Source organism: Streptopelia decaocto (genome assembly GCF_964273445.1).
Source record: "Streptopelia decaocto genome assembly, chromosome: 1".
NCBI lineage: Eukaryota > Metazoa > Chordata > Aves > Columbiformes > Columbidae > Streptopelia > Streptopelia decaocto.
In genome coordinates, this window is record NC_138663.1 from 94,904,504 (window position 1) to 94,922,730 (window position 18,227).

Sequence of the window (18,227 nt, forward strand, 5' to 3'; positions counted from 1 at the left end):
TGACTCAGCTAATAACTCAAATTAATTGTAGTAGAAGTCTCAAGTCCTCACTCAGCATTGGCAGCATGGGTCCTAAAGACTTGTCCAAAATGAATGCAATTGCTTTTCCAATTTAGGAGGAAACTACATTTTACTACTGCCAGCACTTCAAAAAACAAACAAAAAAAACCAAGCCATGTAAACAGTATAAATAACATGGATCATTGCTATCTGCTTTGTGTTCCTTGAAAGCAGAGGAGAACTGAAACGGAGTTGTTCTGCTCAGAGATCTTCATGAGGGTTTGTTGCTCTTCACTGTTTGAGAGCAGAGCTCAGACTCTTTTTCAGAGCTCTTCCAGTTTTTCCACAAAATAAATGCTTCTGGTTTCCTCATATCTCGTCTCTTAATAACACCAGACAGTCATTACAGACCAATGCCCTTTACAAATTTCTCTTGGAGGGACAGACAAAGAGGTAGATCATTCATTAGAGAACACATTTGAAAGAAAGCAGACCAGACAATACACCTACAAATTTTCTCTGGAGCAGTAAGTTCTTGTACCAAAGTTTGCCCGGTAAGTTTAATAGGTAAGGAAAAACAGAGTGGGTATTTACTCACACACAATTTTATGAGAGGAACAACTGAAATGGCAGCAAGAAGAACACACTGTTTAGACAAAGCGATATTACATCACATTAGTGGGCCACAGAACTCTTTAAAAAAATAAACCTTTTTAGACATGAGAATGAAATCACATTTTAGCATGCTTTAGATAGCTGAACCACTCTTCAAAGCGTAAGTTTTCAGCTACTGGCAAAGACAATGATATCTCCTCATATGGAAATTAAAAAGCATTTAGCAATAAGTTAAAGCTAGCCTACGCGTAAGTGGGCTAAATACTAGGCAAAGATTTTTCCCTTTTCACATTTAAGATGATACTACAGTTTGCCACTTCCGTAGCTTATACATTATTGTGCAATGCCCCACTGAAGTTTCACATCTACTCTGCGAAAGAGAACAAGAGTAAACACCTTTCTTTCAGGATAGTCACAAATGGTAAAGCCAGCAGTGTTTGTTTGTCCATTTAATTAGATGTTCGCTGTTTATCACACACAAGAACTGTAAGCAGAGTACATGGATTCTTCTGAGCAATATGAAACCTCTTGGTTCCACAGAAGTTCAATACTGCCTCTCCCGCTCTCTCTCTCTCTCTTCCCCCACCTCTCCTCTTATCTGCTCTTCTTCCCAGCCCAAGGTACGTTTCCAACTATCTTCATCTGATCTTAAGAACCCTGAAGGAGAGAAAGTTTTACCTTATGATTTGTACCCCAGAGAGCCTGGCTCCAGGCTTGTGTCAGGTCAGGTACATCTCAGACCACAGGAAGCTGGATGTTTTTCTTTTGAGGCACTAGAAGTTAGGCTAATACTAATAGTCAGGCTGCCCAAAGCTAAAAGGACAAGTAGCTCTCCTTGCCTTCCTATTTAAACACATGGCCAGTGAAGAAATCTTCTTTTCCCTTTTTTCCCTGAAATACATTAAATATAGCTCTCAATAACAGATTCCCCACAGTCTTGCATTCATGCACCTGTAGTCTTAAGGTATACTGTCCCTTCTTACTGTATACTTTCCTCAGCCTCATGAGAGGCATTAACAATGGACCTCTCCACGTTCAGATACACACACATCCTTTTTTACCTCATAATAATTATCACACTTATATTTCTTGTCCACATTCCCAAGCTATGCCAAGACAAGCTCAGTTCCGTGACAATGTTCTCGTGTACCTCTCTTCAGAGAGAGCTGCTGCAGCTGAACGAGACAATTGCAGCATGCGAGTTATACTGTGATTCGATACGTGGTTGAAAAGAGGAGAATGACCAGTTTTCTTATTTGTCTATTCTCAGACATTTAGAAAACCCCACTGTCAGCATCTTGAGTAAAAAAAGAGGTGATATCTTCAGACCCTAGTAAAACCACTGACACATGTTAACTTGTTTATATAAACTTCCCCACCTCAAGTGACTCAGTGGCCTGCAGCCTTCCTTGATCCATCCGCAGAGCAACAGTCATTTTTACTGAGTCAGTAATCATGCATTGTCTTCCAAAGGAAATACTAGCCGGGTACCCCTGCTTGTAACTTCATGATCTGCTCCTCCCAAATCACGTTCCAGTGCTTCCTCTGAACTACTTTTTGTTCTCCTGCCGTCAAGGCTAGTGGTAGCTGTATGGGGGCCAGAAGAACCATTTGCAGTTATTGTTGTGTCACCATATGTCACAGTAAGGTCACCATCATTCAGAATAAAATCAGAATCCTCTTCTCTAAGTTGTTCTTGATTCTGGAAAGAAAAAAAAAAAAGACGATAAAAACCGTTGTACAGTGCACATCTGGTCTTTGCCAAGAAGGTAACTGAGTAGAAGAATTTACCTGTGTATCAATACAGAAGCAGTAAGCGATAAAGTTCCACCTTAAGAAATGTTAAAAATAACCTTGAACCCAGCGTTTGCAAATCAGCTTACTGCTCCCTTACTGCTGTTGTGGAGAGATGAGGGGAAGCTGAATCCAAGAACTAGGTTATGAAACAGATAACTAGCGATTTAATAGCACTGGAAGTGTACCAGAAGTACAGGAGAGATGAACAGCCTACACTGGTTTTTGCCTGACCATTTAGAAGGCAGTACAGGAAAAAGACTGCAGACCAAGCACAATTAAGTCACTCCAGATACAGAGTTGTATCTGTTGCTAATTAGTGAAGCTCTTTAGTAAAAGACTCATGCAAACCAGTAAGAAGTCACAGGCCCAAATTACTTAGAATCAAGGTTTCCTCAACAATTTTTTGTTATAGATTGAAAACTAACCACACTCTTTTAAACTATCTGCTTATTCCTACCTGGTAGTAAATAGAGACCTAGCTCTTAGGCAACACTCCTGAGCAAATAAAGTATGAAAGACTGATAGAAGAAAGTGCTTGCTTCCAAGTTTTGTAACTAGTTCTCATACATTTTCTTAAAAAAAAAAAAAATAAAAATTTAAGAAAGTGGCTCACAAAACCCTGTAAATTTATTTTGGCAGAGATGGGATGAAATATATGGTCAGAGACTAGAAATTGTGGAAGTGCACTTAATTTTTCTACACAGCATAATACAACAGCAAGCAATTTTCACCATGTTTCACTCCTGCTTAATGTGGTCTTGGTAAATGGCAAAATAGATGAATTGTTCAGAAAATGGGGGTTTCTCATATATGAAGAAAATTCTCTCGGTACTCTAAGATTCCTTTCTTGCAACTGAAAGCAAGAATTTCCCCATGTGAATAGCTCCATAACACTTAGCAAGAGCTGAAATTAAGTGTGTGTATTGCTGATCTCCTTGGTAGTCTGGACACCAATCAAGCTACATTCTCAAAATACATAATTTTCTTCCACTTCAGCAAAGGAAGAAGGGCACAGGCTACATGAGATAGGATGGCTGTGATCAGCCTGACCAGAAAGCCCTACCTGTATTGCAGAACAGCTCAGGCTGAAAATGCTGATGAACCTGTCCACTATGAAAAACACAGTGCCCAGCTAAATAAAACTTCCTGGGAAAGCATCCTGTCATTATTTCAGAATGATAATCAGCCAAAATAAAGCAACAGAAGCATCTGGATGATGCAGAATATTTAACTAAAGAGGACTAGAAGAGGTGTCAGGAGTTTACCAAAACCAATAAAAGAAATGGTACAGCTCAGTGCTGGGTGCAAGACAAGCCCTACTTAGAATGAATACTAATTTCTCAGAACCTTTGTGGCACCCAAATTTATCATTGCTTAATAGAGACAGGGTTACTGTGATAGAGACCACTGTTCTCAAAGAGCAAATACAGTTTAGGATGCTTGTTTGTTTTCTTTGATTGCAAAGAAAACACTGAACTACTGTCACTATCTCAAAAAGAAAAAAGGCAGAAGTTAAAGGGTTCAGCTATAGCTGGCAGAAACAGCCTTTACAAGCTTTCCATTGCAAAGTAGTAAAAGTCAGAGGGATAAGACCAAGATGATTTTTAAAAAGTACATGAAATTATAGTCTGTTTAAAAAAAAATGATATTCCTAAATATCCTATTTTTGAAGAAGATAAATTCAAATAAAGATGAAAGGCAAAAAAACAGGCATGAGTCAGCAGCTGGCGGTTTGTGACTGTAGACTGCTTGTGTTTTGAGAAGTTGAAGAAGCTGAGAAGCTCTATCAAGTTGCCTATTAGGGTATTGGCCTTTGAGAAGCCCCCAGGAGGGGAAGGCAGGGCTGACAGCACACCAGGAGGGACCACAAGACCAGAACCACATGTGGAGTGACCGCAACAAGCTCCAGGAGCTTCTCCTGGCTCCATGATGCCATTTCACAGCAGGTCCTTGCTGCAAGGACCTATGGTAAGAACACACACTATGCTTGAGCTTCCCAAAAGGCTGAAGAGCTCTTGGAAGCATGATACTGAGGAGACAGCCGCAGGCTTTATCTACATGGCAAGTCCTAACTCAGTCTTCCCTGGTTTGTCCCAGGCTATATGTACATGCACATAAACATGATCAGTTCCAGATAAAACACTGAAATTTCTCTCACCACAGTGAACAAACATTGCCTTGTACGAGCCAAGCTCCTCTTATTTATTTCAGTTCTGAACAGCACTGCAAGCAGCAGGCAATTTATTTCACCTGTTTTCCCAGAGAACATCCATGAACAATCCCATGTAGTATATGGATTTGCTGTTTGCAAGCAAAGATGATGCATGAATAAACTTACTGTGCTTCATGTAGCATGAACAATTCTTTCAAGAAAGACAGGAAATGTATCCAAGTAGATCCCTAGAGACTTGAAATTCTTCCAAGAATAACCCTAGACTGGCCTCTGCAATCCCCCACAGTTCTGTAGGAATAGCTTCAATTCACTCCAAAAACATAGGTTTAAACTTCACTACTTAAACGGACAAACTAGAGTGGTTAATTACCTAAATCCAAAACCCTACAAATGCCCGGGTTTTGCTTCCATGTGCTGACCATAACCCTGCGGGGGCCTCACAGCATTCTGTCCCATTTGTGGCAAAATCAGCTCATGCTCCTAAGAACACTCACTGGAGACATTAAAAGGGCTAAAGCTTATTTAGGGTTCCTGCTTACAAAGCCAGTCTGTATTTCCTCCTAAGGCAGTGCAAAAAGCAGCACATGCAAAGTAAGCCACACATAAAAGCGCTGGTGGTCACCACATACGCTGCTGAACACAACGCAGGCATCACAGATAACAAAACTTGCACCAGAAGTTCCTTGTCCTGTGGCTCCAAAACAAAAGCAACAAGTAGCATACATGGAAAATTGGTTACAACCTAAATCTGATGCTCTGGTTAGAGTTTCTCTATTTCTCAACTGAATTGAAATTCAAAGAAACTAAACAACTTTTGCTATGAAGCTTGTAGCGCCAAGAAAGGGGAGGGAGGAAGAAAAGTTTTCTTACAAATTCTGAGAGTTACCCCATTACAGACTGCAAATTAAGCTTCTTTACTGGGTTGGCATATTTAGAAAAATTCAATTACTTCTGCTTTCATACCAAGTTGTCACACTGTATGGTGCAAGAACTAAACTTTTTTTTTTAAAAAAAAAGGGTGGGAGTGTGCATAGGATGGAAAACATACCCTTGAACAATCAAGAAAAGACAAACAAACAAAACCCCAGTAGCCCTTCATCAGGAAGAGGAGGTGATAACACAGATGCTTCTCCCAAATGAGATAAATAGTTGAAGAAACAGAATTATTATGCTAAAAGTTTCAAAGGACATGTCAAAAGGAACAAAAAATTGACCTACATTAGTTTGGGATAAATTGGAAAGCCCTGCCAAACAGTCATGCACTGAAGATAACAATAGGAGAGAAAACTAGGAGTTTTTGAAAATGATAATTTTAAACATTAACTACAGCAATCTTTCATGGTTTTAAGTACCAATTTGGATTCTGTTTGGGTGGGAAGCACTTAATGGTGAGCTCAGTGGCACAGTCTTAAAGCGGTGGGAGAACATCAGCAAGGAGCAGTAATGAGAGCTCTGGAAAAAATCCACTGTATGTCACCCCTGCAGGCTGGCTCAGAACCCTACACGTACACCATGCAAATTCAAGCTTCGACATGATCTGTTACTTAGGAATAGGTTGCAGGCGGACTATGTAATAAGGTTATCTGGCTTTCAGACTCGAAAACCCCTCTTTGGCATCTAATTAAAAAGAGGTACTCCCACTCATGGAAATGAAAATTAATTCTAAATAAGGTTGTAATAAAGCAGGAGGAGGAGGACCACACAAAACCTAAAACAAACAAACAAACAACAAAAAAGCTGAAAACAATGCATAAATACACAGTCAGTACAGCCACATGCTTTTACACTTTCTTCTCTATGCAGATGTCGTAACTGCTCAGACGTGCACCTGAATGAGATCTAGGATTTACTACTACTTTTTGAAAGACGTTTTCCAGTTCTGTTACATTCTGGTGAGTATTTTAAGTTTGTTTAATTCAAAGTCTTCAGTCTTTCATTCTCTCAGATGTACCATCCAACTTTTCTGCAAATACCTCAGAAAAGCAGAACTACTCCAAGCAGTTTCTGTTTCCCAAAGACAGGGCTCTCTCAGTTGCTTCACCTGCACTAATAGGAAGGCAAGAGGATTCCACACCTTTTTAGCCAGTAATAAAATGGTATAGTCAAATGCTGTAGCAAAGCCAGCCATGCAAAGAAACAAAAAGCAATAAAGTAACTCGAGAGTTCAGAAATCTTGCAAATACATTAGAAAAAAAAAAATCTCAAAATTATATTATTTCCTAAGACTAATGCAGCAATGTACCAAAATAGGAGCCAGGGGACCATATACAAAGTTCCACATTATACACCTTAACAAAGTATGCAGCCTTACAGGTGTTTTTAATGATGAAGTTAACATCCCAAGTGTGTGCGTGTGACAGAACCAATCCAATTAAAGAATGAGTTTCCACATGCAGTAGTAGCTAAGAATGAGGAGTAAAGAGAAAAAAGAGCCAATTCCTAGAGAAAACAAAAACTAAAGTTTCCGTGTTCATTCTGGTTAGATCCATGGTTACTGGATAACTAATCTTATAAGATCACATGTAGATAGACACATGGGCAACACACAAGTACGGTAATTGGTCCGATGGATGCCTTCCAGCCTAGATCTGTTTTGAGATCTCCAGTGGCGTTGCTAAGATGGGAACAAGGCCAATTTCTTGCATTAGTAATAGCTCCAAACAGGCAGCAGACATTTCAAATTTCTTTGAAATGTTACTATCAGGTAAAAGTAAGATGCTAATGATACCAGAAGGAAATGCAGAGAAGTATTTCAAAGTTGCAAGTGGAATTCATAACTATCTAGGAAAAGATTAATAGAAATCTCATCCAAGACTGCTTGAACATAGAGATGTTACCATTTCAGAGAACATGCAAATTTGAGTGATCCCACATAGTACTATGGTTTTATTTACAAGTGGTTCATAAAAAGTTGTAGATTTCAGAAGCACTTTAAAGATAGGAATGACATTTATCAGGATCCTGCAACAGTAATAGGAGAATGAAGCATTAATTATTGCAAGACATGGCTGTAAAGACAGAATAGTGACCTGCTAGACTTAGATAAGTAACTGATTAACAGTTTCTGAAATGTTATCTCACATTTCACAGTGGAAACAATGAAGGGAAGCTCTACCAGATTTCTTTCCGGCACCGATAAACGTGTCAGCGTCTTCTGTAAATGAGACCTCAACACAACCTTAGCAGTAACAGGAAAATAATCTTGTTCAAATGTGTTGAGAAGGGACTGAATATTTTGAAGTGATTCACTGAAGTGGTTTGTTGACTAGGCCTGCAATTTTCTGATATCCTTAAGTGTTATTTTTTTAAGGTAGTATTTGAACAATAAGTTAACCTCCGATTTCTACTAACAGAAGCTGCTGCCTCAGGGGAGAGTATCTTAAACCTTTATTCCTAGGACAAACCAGCACATTTTTGCATTAGATAGATAGATAGATGTCATACCAACCTTTTGCCTAAAAAGAAAAAAAAAATGCTTTGCTGAAGTTAAATAAATAAAAACCAAAACACAGAAGCATTGAGATGTTCTACTTACATCATAAACCTGAGGACTTGTCAGGCAGCGAGCTATCAGGCCACACCAGCTGGGTAGAGTTGTGGTTAACGGAGGGCCACTGTGAGTGAGAATTGGCTTCAAATAACTTCAGTAGTTAAGGAAAACACATCAGTGCTCAGAAACCTCTATTAAAATAAAGACAATTGTATATAAATGTGGCTCTGCCTTTGATCTACATGCTGCTCAATGATTGTATATAAAACATTCATTGAAAAAAATCTGCATTTGTAAACAAATAAGTGAAAAACACCTCCCCCCAACATTGTTCCTTTGATTTTTTTTTTTTTTTTAAGGGCAGTTTCTTTAACTACACATTTACTGCAAGGGGAACTAGCTACCTCTTCTTAAAGCTTCAAGCACTTACAATATTTCCAGCTTTTGGGCTCACTGGAGCCAAAAGGATCAAGCAGAGGTACAAGTGCTTCAACGTCAATAGGTCCAAGCATCTTTCTGCTCTGCAGATGGGGGCACAGTGTTGAGATGGCAAGCCAGAGGTAACATGGTGACACACCTGTGTGGCTCAACACAGAGAAATAAAGGAATATTGTCCATCCAATGTCCTTCAAGCAATGCAGCCACCTGAGCTGATCTGCTGCTGGCTGGTCACTGAGCCACAGAGATGCAACCAGAGATCTTTACTCTGGTAGACTCAAAGACATCCCTGCAGTGCACATACACCTCACAGAGCCTCAGAAAGGGGAGGGGAAAACTATATGGCAAGAACCGCATAACACGGCATGGAAGGAAAGCATCTGCCCAGGCAATGCCACGTAGACCTCATTGAGGGGGCATGGGAGTACAAAAGTGTCTTCAACACCTCTCCTCAGAGGTCTGCCCCCAGGTAAACCCATATTTGTTCACACTAGTGGTCCAGACTGATGATATACCTGAGGAAATGCTCAGGAGTCAAAAAAGGTGTCATGCTACGGAGCAGCATGCTGATCTTGACTGGCTCAAGAACAGAGCTCAGAGCTAAGACTTTGAAGATTTTTTTTAAAGTCAGTTTGATTATTTTAAATGTAAATAATATATTGCAGATAGCTTAGCTACTTTCTTAGGCCTTTAAGCACAGAGAAAATCAAGTCCATTTGTGAAATATAATTCAGTTTCCCTGATGCTCTCAGCAGATCAGGTGCTTGGGGAGAAAAAGGGTGTTAAAAAAGGGGCTGTTTTAGCAGTTGCATCCCCCCCCTCTAGCAGAGCCTGGCATAGCACATTTGAGCACATAGCGGTGTGATTATGCCACTGCAGGGTTACATTTCCTCCTCTCTCCCCCAGTAATAGTGTGGCTACACCCAGCCCTGGAAGAAAATAAACTCTTTCCCTCACATCAACCTACCAGCCTCTACATTGCCTTGCAGCAGACAGGCACACAGCGACTCGGTCGTAATAAAACAAACCCAGTAAAAGACATCTGGTACTTCATTGAAGTTGCAGTTCACTCTGTGTTTAACAACTGTGGGTGAACCCAGGGAACAGCCCATGACATTAAGTGAACTCTGCGTTCCACAGGAGTGAAGTTCCCAGTTATCCATCCACACAGAGCTCTGCATGCAATGGCCAGCACTGCAGCACATGGCCAAGCACATCTTACATCTTTTTCAAGCTAAGCAAAGCATGAATTTTGAGACCACATGCCTTTCTACCTACAAACCAAGTGAATACATCAGCAAAAAATATTTTGACATTTAGCCATGAGTACAGAGTTGGCAATTCCAAAGTATTCCCTTCCACGCAATTTAAGTCCACCCAGCTGATGTTTATCTGAACGTCTCTGTGCAACAGCAGGAACAGAATTTTACCTCCAAGATACACTAAGACAGTTCTGCCTCTGGATGAGTTTCCTTGGCACAAACTTCACAGAAACCTTCCCTAAATATTGCTAGTCACAGCTGAAAAAGCAAATGCACTATCAGCATCCTTCAAGTTTCTGTGAAATGGCTAATTAAGCTGTAATTTTCACCTAGCACTCCCCTGGCCTGTGCTGCAGCTGCTCAGGATGGCCCTTGTGCCAGAGGCAGCCAAGGGAAGTCAGCATTGCCAACTCCTCCTTTTTTCATCGGGCACATCCCTTTTGTAAGGCAGGGGAAGAGGACAGAGCTCCGCTTCCTTCTTAAAAAGACAAAAAAAAAGCAGTCAGCCACAGGCAGATCCTTCCATGCTCTTGCCACAGAAGTCTTTGGGTTTTTAAATTTTTTTTTTTCTAAAAACCAAAAATTGACCTCAATACACATTAGCACCACCCACTACAGCTCAAAGTGTTAACTTGAAATTACTAACATTTATGAATATTTAAACTAGCATATACGCTCTACTTCTGGGCTTTGGCCCAATACTACTGCATCAGTCACAAGCAGATTTTTATCTTGAAAAGGCAAGTGCTATTTCAACTAAAGGAGGGGAGATTTAGGCTGGACATGAGGAAGAAATTGTTTACACTGAGGGTGGTGAAACACTGGCCCAGGTTGCCCAGAGAGGTGGTAGATGCCCCATCCCTGGAGACATTCCAGGCCAGGCTGGACGGGGCTCTGAGCAACCTGATCTAGTTGAAGATGTCCCTGCTCATTGCAGGGGCTTGGATTAGATGGCCTTTGAAGGTCCCTGCCAACCCAAACTATTCTGTGATTCTATGATTAGGATCTGAATCCTTTCAACACTACACCTGGGTTTCCCTGGGTGGAAAGTCTTGATGCACAAAGCACAGAAGGAAACTACTGTGCTCCAACCAGGACAGCAATCTCTCGTCAACCAATGGGCAAGACCCCAGTGAAAAGACTCACTTCTCATCTGCAAGCTGCAACAAGATTAATACCCTGTCACAGATATTTACATATATTTAACTGACTCAGAAATTACTAGGAATCAAGAACTGAAACTTCTTTGAATTTCTGGGTAAAAGTGACTTGCCACAGACACAAGATTATGTTTGCTATTTTCCACTAAGTAAGTGTACGCTGTTAAGGAGGGGCACTTGTATGGTTCACTGATTACGAATATGCTAAGTAGATTTAAAAAACTCAAGCACAAAAGACAGGACAGCTACACAAAAATTGGTTATCAGCTTTAACACCTATAGGAGGTTCTGGATATAGTGAAGGGAATAAGCTGGATCACATGTAGATTTTTAGTTCCAGAACTTCCCATATCAGCAATGGGTCTCCAAACAGGACTTCATCATAAAAGCAGATAGCTCTTCAGAGCAATGACTTGGGGCTTAGACATGTACAATGAATTGGAAAACCAGTTTGTGCTATGAGCATCAGTGATGATGCAGAACAGATTAATGGAACAATTCAGAGGATCTGAAATAGGTAATTGATTGTCTTATTGTTTAGGAAGGAACTTCAGCTCCTAGAACTGACTGGTTTCTGTCCTCCAGCAAGTGTGACATACCATGCATTAGAGAAAAGAAAGGTTCATCTTCTGCTACAGCAAGGTCAAGCTTCAGTTCTGTGCCTTGAACCTGTCATATACTTGATATTTCTCCTGTTTGACTCCCTCAAGTGCTTCAGGCTACATATGGGTACATGGAAAGAAAATAACATGAACATTTCATGTCTTGAAGCTAAGCTGTGTTTTCAAAAAGGATACTTATGGTCGAAGCTATACCACAGCCTGAAGAGCCAAGCACTTTCCTGCTTTGTCCTGTTCCTACTTTCAGAATCTGGGCCATCCTGAAAATAAGATAAAAACATATTAAATTATTTCAGACAGAAAACAAAAAAACACCAACAAATCATGCATTTAAATCATTCATGTTAAAATGTCCTGTCCAAAAATGTCAAATTACTTCAATACCGTACTTGGACTGTAGAAGAAAGCTATTTAGAGACATGCTTATACAGAGAAGGTTACTCTCCCTAGAAAGACCAGAAATTCTCCAGAGAAGTAGGCCCTCTTCATCACCCTCAAGTTGCCTTAATGAGCCCCCTACCACCAAGTTACCTTGAGTCTAAAAGCTTATTGCACAGTTAATGCAGTAATGGATATAGAAGTAAGTCCAAAACTCACACAAGACTCAATGATGTCTCATCCTCATCCCCCCTCCCCAGACAAATTAACTGGAATAATCCAGACTGATCCCTATTCATTGCTTGGTTGGCTTCCTTAACTCTGGGTCTATTTGATGTTCTTTCTTTTAGCCTATGACTTCCTTAAAAGAACAAGGGGATTTACTATACCTGATAAATGCTCACAAACCCAATAAAATATATCACACTTAAAAGAAATATGCTAACAGGGAGGGAATCCATATAAAATCACAACTGAAGAAGGCAATGCAAGTTTCATAAGTCCTACATCAACCTCAGAAGTGCTAACAACCTTCAATATAATCCCTTTACTAGCTGTGCTGCAAGCCACTGCACCAGCTGGTCTGCAGCTGCAGTTGTTTTTAGTCGTGTTATTGCTTTGGGTTTGTTTTTGTTTTTGCTTTTGGCCAGAGGCCAAAGTTAAACACAGGAAAACAGATGAAGTGAGAATGCCTTGTATGAATAATTTTCCAAACTACTGGCAAAGAACAAGACAGGATTGCCCTGTGTGCTTCTGATATGTAAAATAAAAAATAAATCCATGAACCACCAAGAGTTAAAATTTAGTACATTTTCATTTCCTCTCCAACCCAAATGATATATTTTGTTTAACTGTGACATACTGCTAATCTTGGCTTGATGAGAGAAAGGAATCCAAAGGGAACTGACTAATGGCCTCCATTAGGAACGCAATGCACAGCTAAAGGGGGAAACAAATGGGTAAGTGCTTTATGTTTACATGGGAAAAAAACAACACAAAACCCAAGATATTTCCACCCAGACACCAAATGAGAACAGAATCCCCATGCTCTGTTTCCTGTTAAAGCAATTCCTCAAATAGTGACAAGCTGAGTCTGAACTGGCCAAAGCCATTGTACCATGATTCCACTTCCTAATTTGGTTCTATGCAACAACTGTGGCCTTCATTGTAAAATGTGTTTTGAGGCCCTGGCCTTCCAATTGCTTCCAAACAGCTACAAAACCAAAGTTCACGCTTTTTGGTATCCAACCCCACCATTTCAGAATCTATTTTGTATGCTGGACACACATTTCTACAAATAACAGAGAGATGCCCAATGCAGTTTCTGCAATGAAAGAGATGCCTCCTGAGCATGTAAATCTTCTCTCTACAATCTGTGACAAAGAAGAAAAAAAAAAAAGCAAGGCAGGAAAAAAACACTAATAAAGGAAGCTGATCCCAAATACAGTAAGTATGTCATGCATGCATGTATGACCAGCATCATACAACCTGAGGTTTACAAAGCAGAGTTCATATACTTGCACCGTAAGCATCCTCTGGGTCCAAAGTCATCTGTCTTTCCTGTCACTCAGCTTCCTCTAGCAGGTTCCTACATAAGCAACTGGTTGTGCTACCGAACAATTAGTGTCAAGCAGTACTCTGGGAGAGTGTAAACTAAGGTTTGGACAGAGGAAGCTCCCAAGTTAAGTCTCCAGAAATGTTGCTTTTTAAAATGTCTTTATTTCTCTCCCTGCCGCCCCCCCAGACCTTTCACTCCTCCTGTGAATTCTTTCAGTTTATAGATGAGGAAAACTGATATTTCTGCTATGAACAACATTCTTTCAATAGTCTTGCTTAACAATAGCAAATTGCAGGGGAAAAAAAGTCAACTCTTGGGTTGTTAGTGATGCATAGAAAGCTGCACTGAAGATTCACAGCAACAGTTTACTGAATGTAAATGACATTTTTCCAGCACTCCTTTTGCCTAATACAGGTGGTAGGTAGCACAGGCAAGACCCACCTGGCTTGTGAGACAGCATACAGGAGCTGAGATCAGATTAGAGAACTTAATCTTTGATTCCAAGCAAATCTAAGGGCCAAAATTTTAGTATCAATTACTGAACAGATTCCTAGAGGATTATCTCTGGGTCAGTCTTGGGGAGGACTGTTTGTGCCATGGCATGTTAAAAGCAAGCATGTTGGGAGGTAGGGGAAGAGAAAAGCATGTTGTTAAACAGAGTGTATTAATAGATTTGGGAAGGTTGTTTTATGCCTCATATATACACATATATGCAAAAATTTAAATGCTGCAGCATTACACCCAACACCACAGAACATTTTTCAGTGGGCATTACTTGAATATTATAAAGTAAAACGCATTACTGACTTAACAGCTAGGAAAGAAAGGTTTTATCCATGCACGTAGCTTCTGCAGTTCTTTATCGTCTTAGTTATAAAATAAGATCAGCCTAACAGAGAAGTTATATAATTACTTACTCCTTGTAAGACTTGAAAGCTGTCATTAGTAGGTGGAGGATCCTGATCTGGGTCAACCCCAACCCTACAGAAACATTAGGAAAACAAAGCAAGTTGTGTTACTGAGGGCTGCAAATGCTGTAAGTTTGGCAGAACGCATTTTAAAAGCGCCTTAAGCACCCAGCAAAGCTGCATTCAGAGACATTATAAGAACAGTTAAAGGAAGAGCTGTCCATTATTCCCCTGCAGTTACACAGCTATAAACAAGATACTCTTTCACTCAAGCAGCAACTACTTGTAGATAACAGCTTTAACTCCATCTTGGCATCAACTTTAACCGCTTACCTTTGTTGCCAATTCTTTTAGGACACTGGCAAATACTATTTTTGGCTAAAAGGTGAACTGCAGGTGACATCCTCTTCAGTGGAGAATAACCCTTACGTCCAGCAGCAAGAAACCAGAGACTATGGGATAAACTCAGCCTGAATATTTGACACAGCAAATAGCTTAGCTGCCAGATAGGCCTCAGAATGGCTCAAATATACTATTTTAAAAAGACACACACACACCAAGTCTTAATGCACCACGTGAAGCAACAAAAATACTTTATAAAAAGAGTGATAATATTAATTTGCTGCAAGTTTCATTCACCTAATAGAACACAGCCACAGTGGGTTAATAAGAGGCCTGTCTAGTCCAGCCTCCCACCTGAGCAAGGGAGGCTCTGCATAGTGAAATGGTGGATGATTACAGAATAATATGTTAATAAGAAACTGTCTACTTGATTTTGCATAGTTAGTGAGCATTTTACTAATGAACCATCCTTTCACATAGTGCTTCTATCCAAGATGAGTATTTAATCCTTGTAATTATGTTCAGGTTTTTCTGGTATGCTTTGGCAGAAGTTATTTGTTAAGACCAGACTTGTCTAGTTTTAAATCCTATGCATGCCTTAATCTCTATGCTGTCTTATAGAACCTAGACCTCCTCAAATGTTAGAGAAGATTGTCAGTCTCAAATATGTTGTGTTTCTGTCCTACCATGTTGCATAATAAGTGTAGGAAAATGCATGCAATAACAAAAACACACTGTCTGAAATGGCTAACTTTTTCATCTCCCCTCTCTTGGAAGGGACTGAGAAGGTTTAGTGCCAATTTCTTTGTTACCTAGACTTTGTGGCGGCTATTTTAGCCATGGTGTTTATGCAACACTCCTGAAGATCACCAGAAGCCAACAGAACCTTGCTGGTAAGACCACATCATTATTGTGTCCCAGGCACACATGCTTGCATAAGGTAGGCAGTGATCCAGACATGATTTACCTTCAGACACAGAAGATGGCATGGGTTAAACTAAAGGGAAACACCTTCAAATAACTTCCAGGCTAGCACTTCCTAACAGAGCAATAGAAGAAGAAACGTAGGCATCGAACTAAAGTTTTAAGGCATCCTTGTGGACTCACAGCTAATCCAAGGCCTCACATGACTTAGTGTCCTTCAGGGAAAAAACAGAAGGCCACTTTAAGACAAGCTGCAGCAGTCTCATACAGAGCTAGTGCTCACCCAGTCCTCTGCCTGGATTTTTCCCCAAATCTCTTTTGTTCCCTCATCACTTCCTTTTTCCACATACAGAGTCATCATAAACCTTAGGCACATTGGTCCTGGGAATTCTTTTGTACTGACCAGCGTCAAGACTAAAAAGCTCTACTAGTTTAAGGGAACACTGGACAGGCAGTTTGGGTACTGGATTGTAACACATGCTACAATAAAAACATCACACACAAGAGCTCTGAAAGGTTACAGGGGCTTCGATGTTACTGCTCAGGCTATCACTGAGCAGCAAAGACATGATAAAAAGGGTTTTCTGTAGACAAACTAGTTGCCTAATGAAGCCTCATGCAGAAAGCTGAGAAGCACTGTCAGGAAACCCACTCCACATGGCAATATATGTAAGATTGCACACTCCTTTGCAAATACACAAAAGAAAAAGATTTGTGGCTTTCCAAACTCCAGCTGCACATTGGGGAGGTTCACTACACAATGCACAGCGACCACACTCATGTTGGCTGTGCAGCTGGCAATGGGAACAGTGAGTTCAAGAAGTTCATTCCAGAAGACGAACATAGCTCGCATTCCCCAAATAGTTTTAACTCACTGGGCTACCTATTCACTTCACAGTACATAAGAGAAACCAAACAATTCAGAATGTCTTGGCTTTTACTTGACTTACAAGGCTGTGCATTTGTTTTGGGAATTTTAACTGTCCTGAGGCACGGAAAGGGGACTTAGTGGTGGAACAAAGCAGGATGACCACATTGTTCAGTGAAAACTCATAGTACATCAGAGGTCAGGTGTTTGGGTTCATTGTTGTGCTGAAGAGCAAAAGGGAGCTCTTCCATATTAAAATGGTTCAACTTTTAGAAAAAAATTCTTACTACATACTTTTCTTCCAATATTGAAATAGTACATTGACAGAGACTTGTCCATTTCAAAATTTTTTTTCGAAGTTATTCTTCAGGTGAATTTATATTTTGAGTATTTCTAATTATTTTCTAGAATTCTTCTAATTCTAATTCTTTTCTATAAATCACTGTTTCAAAGTGTGTTCCTCAGTTCACAGATTAACACAAAAACATCATTTCAAATTCCCACACTACTTTTTGTATCTTTCAATCAACATACAGTGTCTCTTATCCTCTACTCTAGCGCAAATTGTATAGGAAGCTTTTTTTCTATTATTGTTTTTTTTAGGAGGTCTACCTGTTTTAAGTTTCAAGGTATGTCCACTCTGGTCTCATGACAAGCATCACATTTTGCAGGCCCTGCCCCCAAATTTCTAAGAAAGTCTCACCTTTATCACCTGAAACAAAACAATACCAAAAAGTCTCTCCCAACCTCCTTTACAGTGAAGAGATGCACAGAAAACATTTAATTACTTCATCCTTACTTAAGTACTTCCATAATTAAAAGTAGAAGTAAAGGTGATGCATGTATGTCTTCAACATAATTTTTTGCTAGTGGTTGAAAGAAAAACCCACCTCACATCCTTAAGTATATTTAGAAAGATTCCTGTAACGTCAATGTACTGTAAAGGCCAATATCAGTTCTGATTTATTTAACCGGTTTTTAAATTCAGAAAAATTATTACTGGATTGATTTATGCAGATCCCCTCTCAGAGACTGGGGGCACAGGGAGGACACTGTGCCAATGACTGTGGTGTTGGGCCAGAAAGGCAGGTGAGGAAGCTCTGGTTGCAAAGTGTTTTGTTGAAGAGGCACAATCCATGTGATGGGGACTGAGGGGCACATTGGCTGTGGGACAGCCAAGGCCAGGGTAGTGCAGATGCCAGCAAGCATCTTCATTTTGCCCTCCACCCTTTCCAAAAGCCAGCTGCAGCAGCTGTGTGTGGATTCCCTGAGGGTGTACAGCAGCAATTCAAATAAGTAACTCTTAAAAAGCACCTGTCTGATGAAGAATATGAGCAGTCTTTCAGCTGTAACAATGCATATATATCCCCGAACAGGTGAAAAATCCATGTATTTCCTCCATCACTACCAATTTGGTATTTGATAGATACCTTAATACTTAGGTACAGGCAGTACATAGAGTTCAGCCACATTTATTTCTGCCTTGGGAAGTTCACTGGGATCTGTAGACAAGACTACGCTACAGTAAAAATTAATCCAATTTAAGTATATTTCTTCACTCCTCCCTAATATTTTTTTTGTTTGTTTTTAAGGCCTGAAAAGCTTTTTGCACCTTAAAAGCTCTGTAGTAGCAAAGGGACTACCATTGAGCTCCTAATGGCCAATACCGAAGTTTCTACTCCTAACTGACTCCT

The 18,227-nt window shown here is 40.1% G+C and overlaps 1 protein-coding gene across 2 annotated transcripts in view; it reads right to left on the reverse strand.

Moving 5' to 3' along the window:
* Positions 1-532: 532 nt before the first annotated feature.
* SLC9A7 (solute carrier family 9 member A7) overlaps positions 533-18,227 on the reverse strand; it is a 75,059-nt gene continuing 57,364 nt past the window's right edge. For both annotated transcript variants that reach the window (XM_082047487.1, XM_082047486.1), the window contains 4 exons: positions 14,409-14,472; positions 11,733-11,815; positions 8,121-8,226; positions 533-2,317 (listed from right to left, as the gene is read on the reverse strand). In XM_082047487.1, coding sequence (XP_081903613.1) covers positions 2,069-2,317; positions 8,121-8,226; positions 11,733-11,815; positions 14,409-14,472 — 502 coding nt within the window. In that variant the 3' untranslated portion in view covers positions 533-2,068. The remainder of the gene's footprint in view (positions 2,318-8,120; positions 8,227-11,732; positions 11,816-14,408; positions 14,473-18,227) is intronic.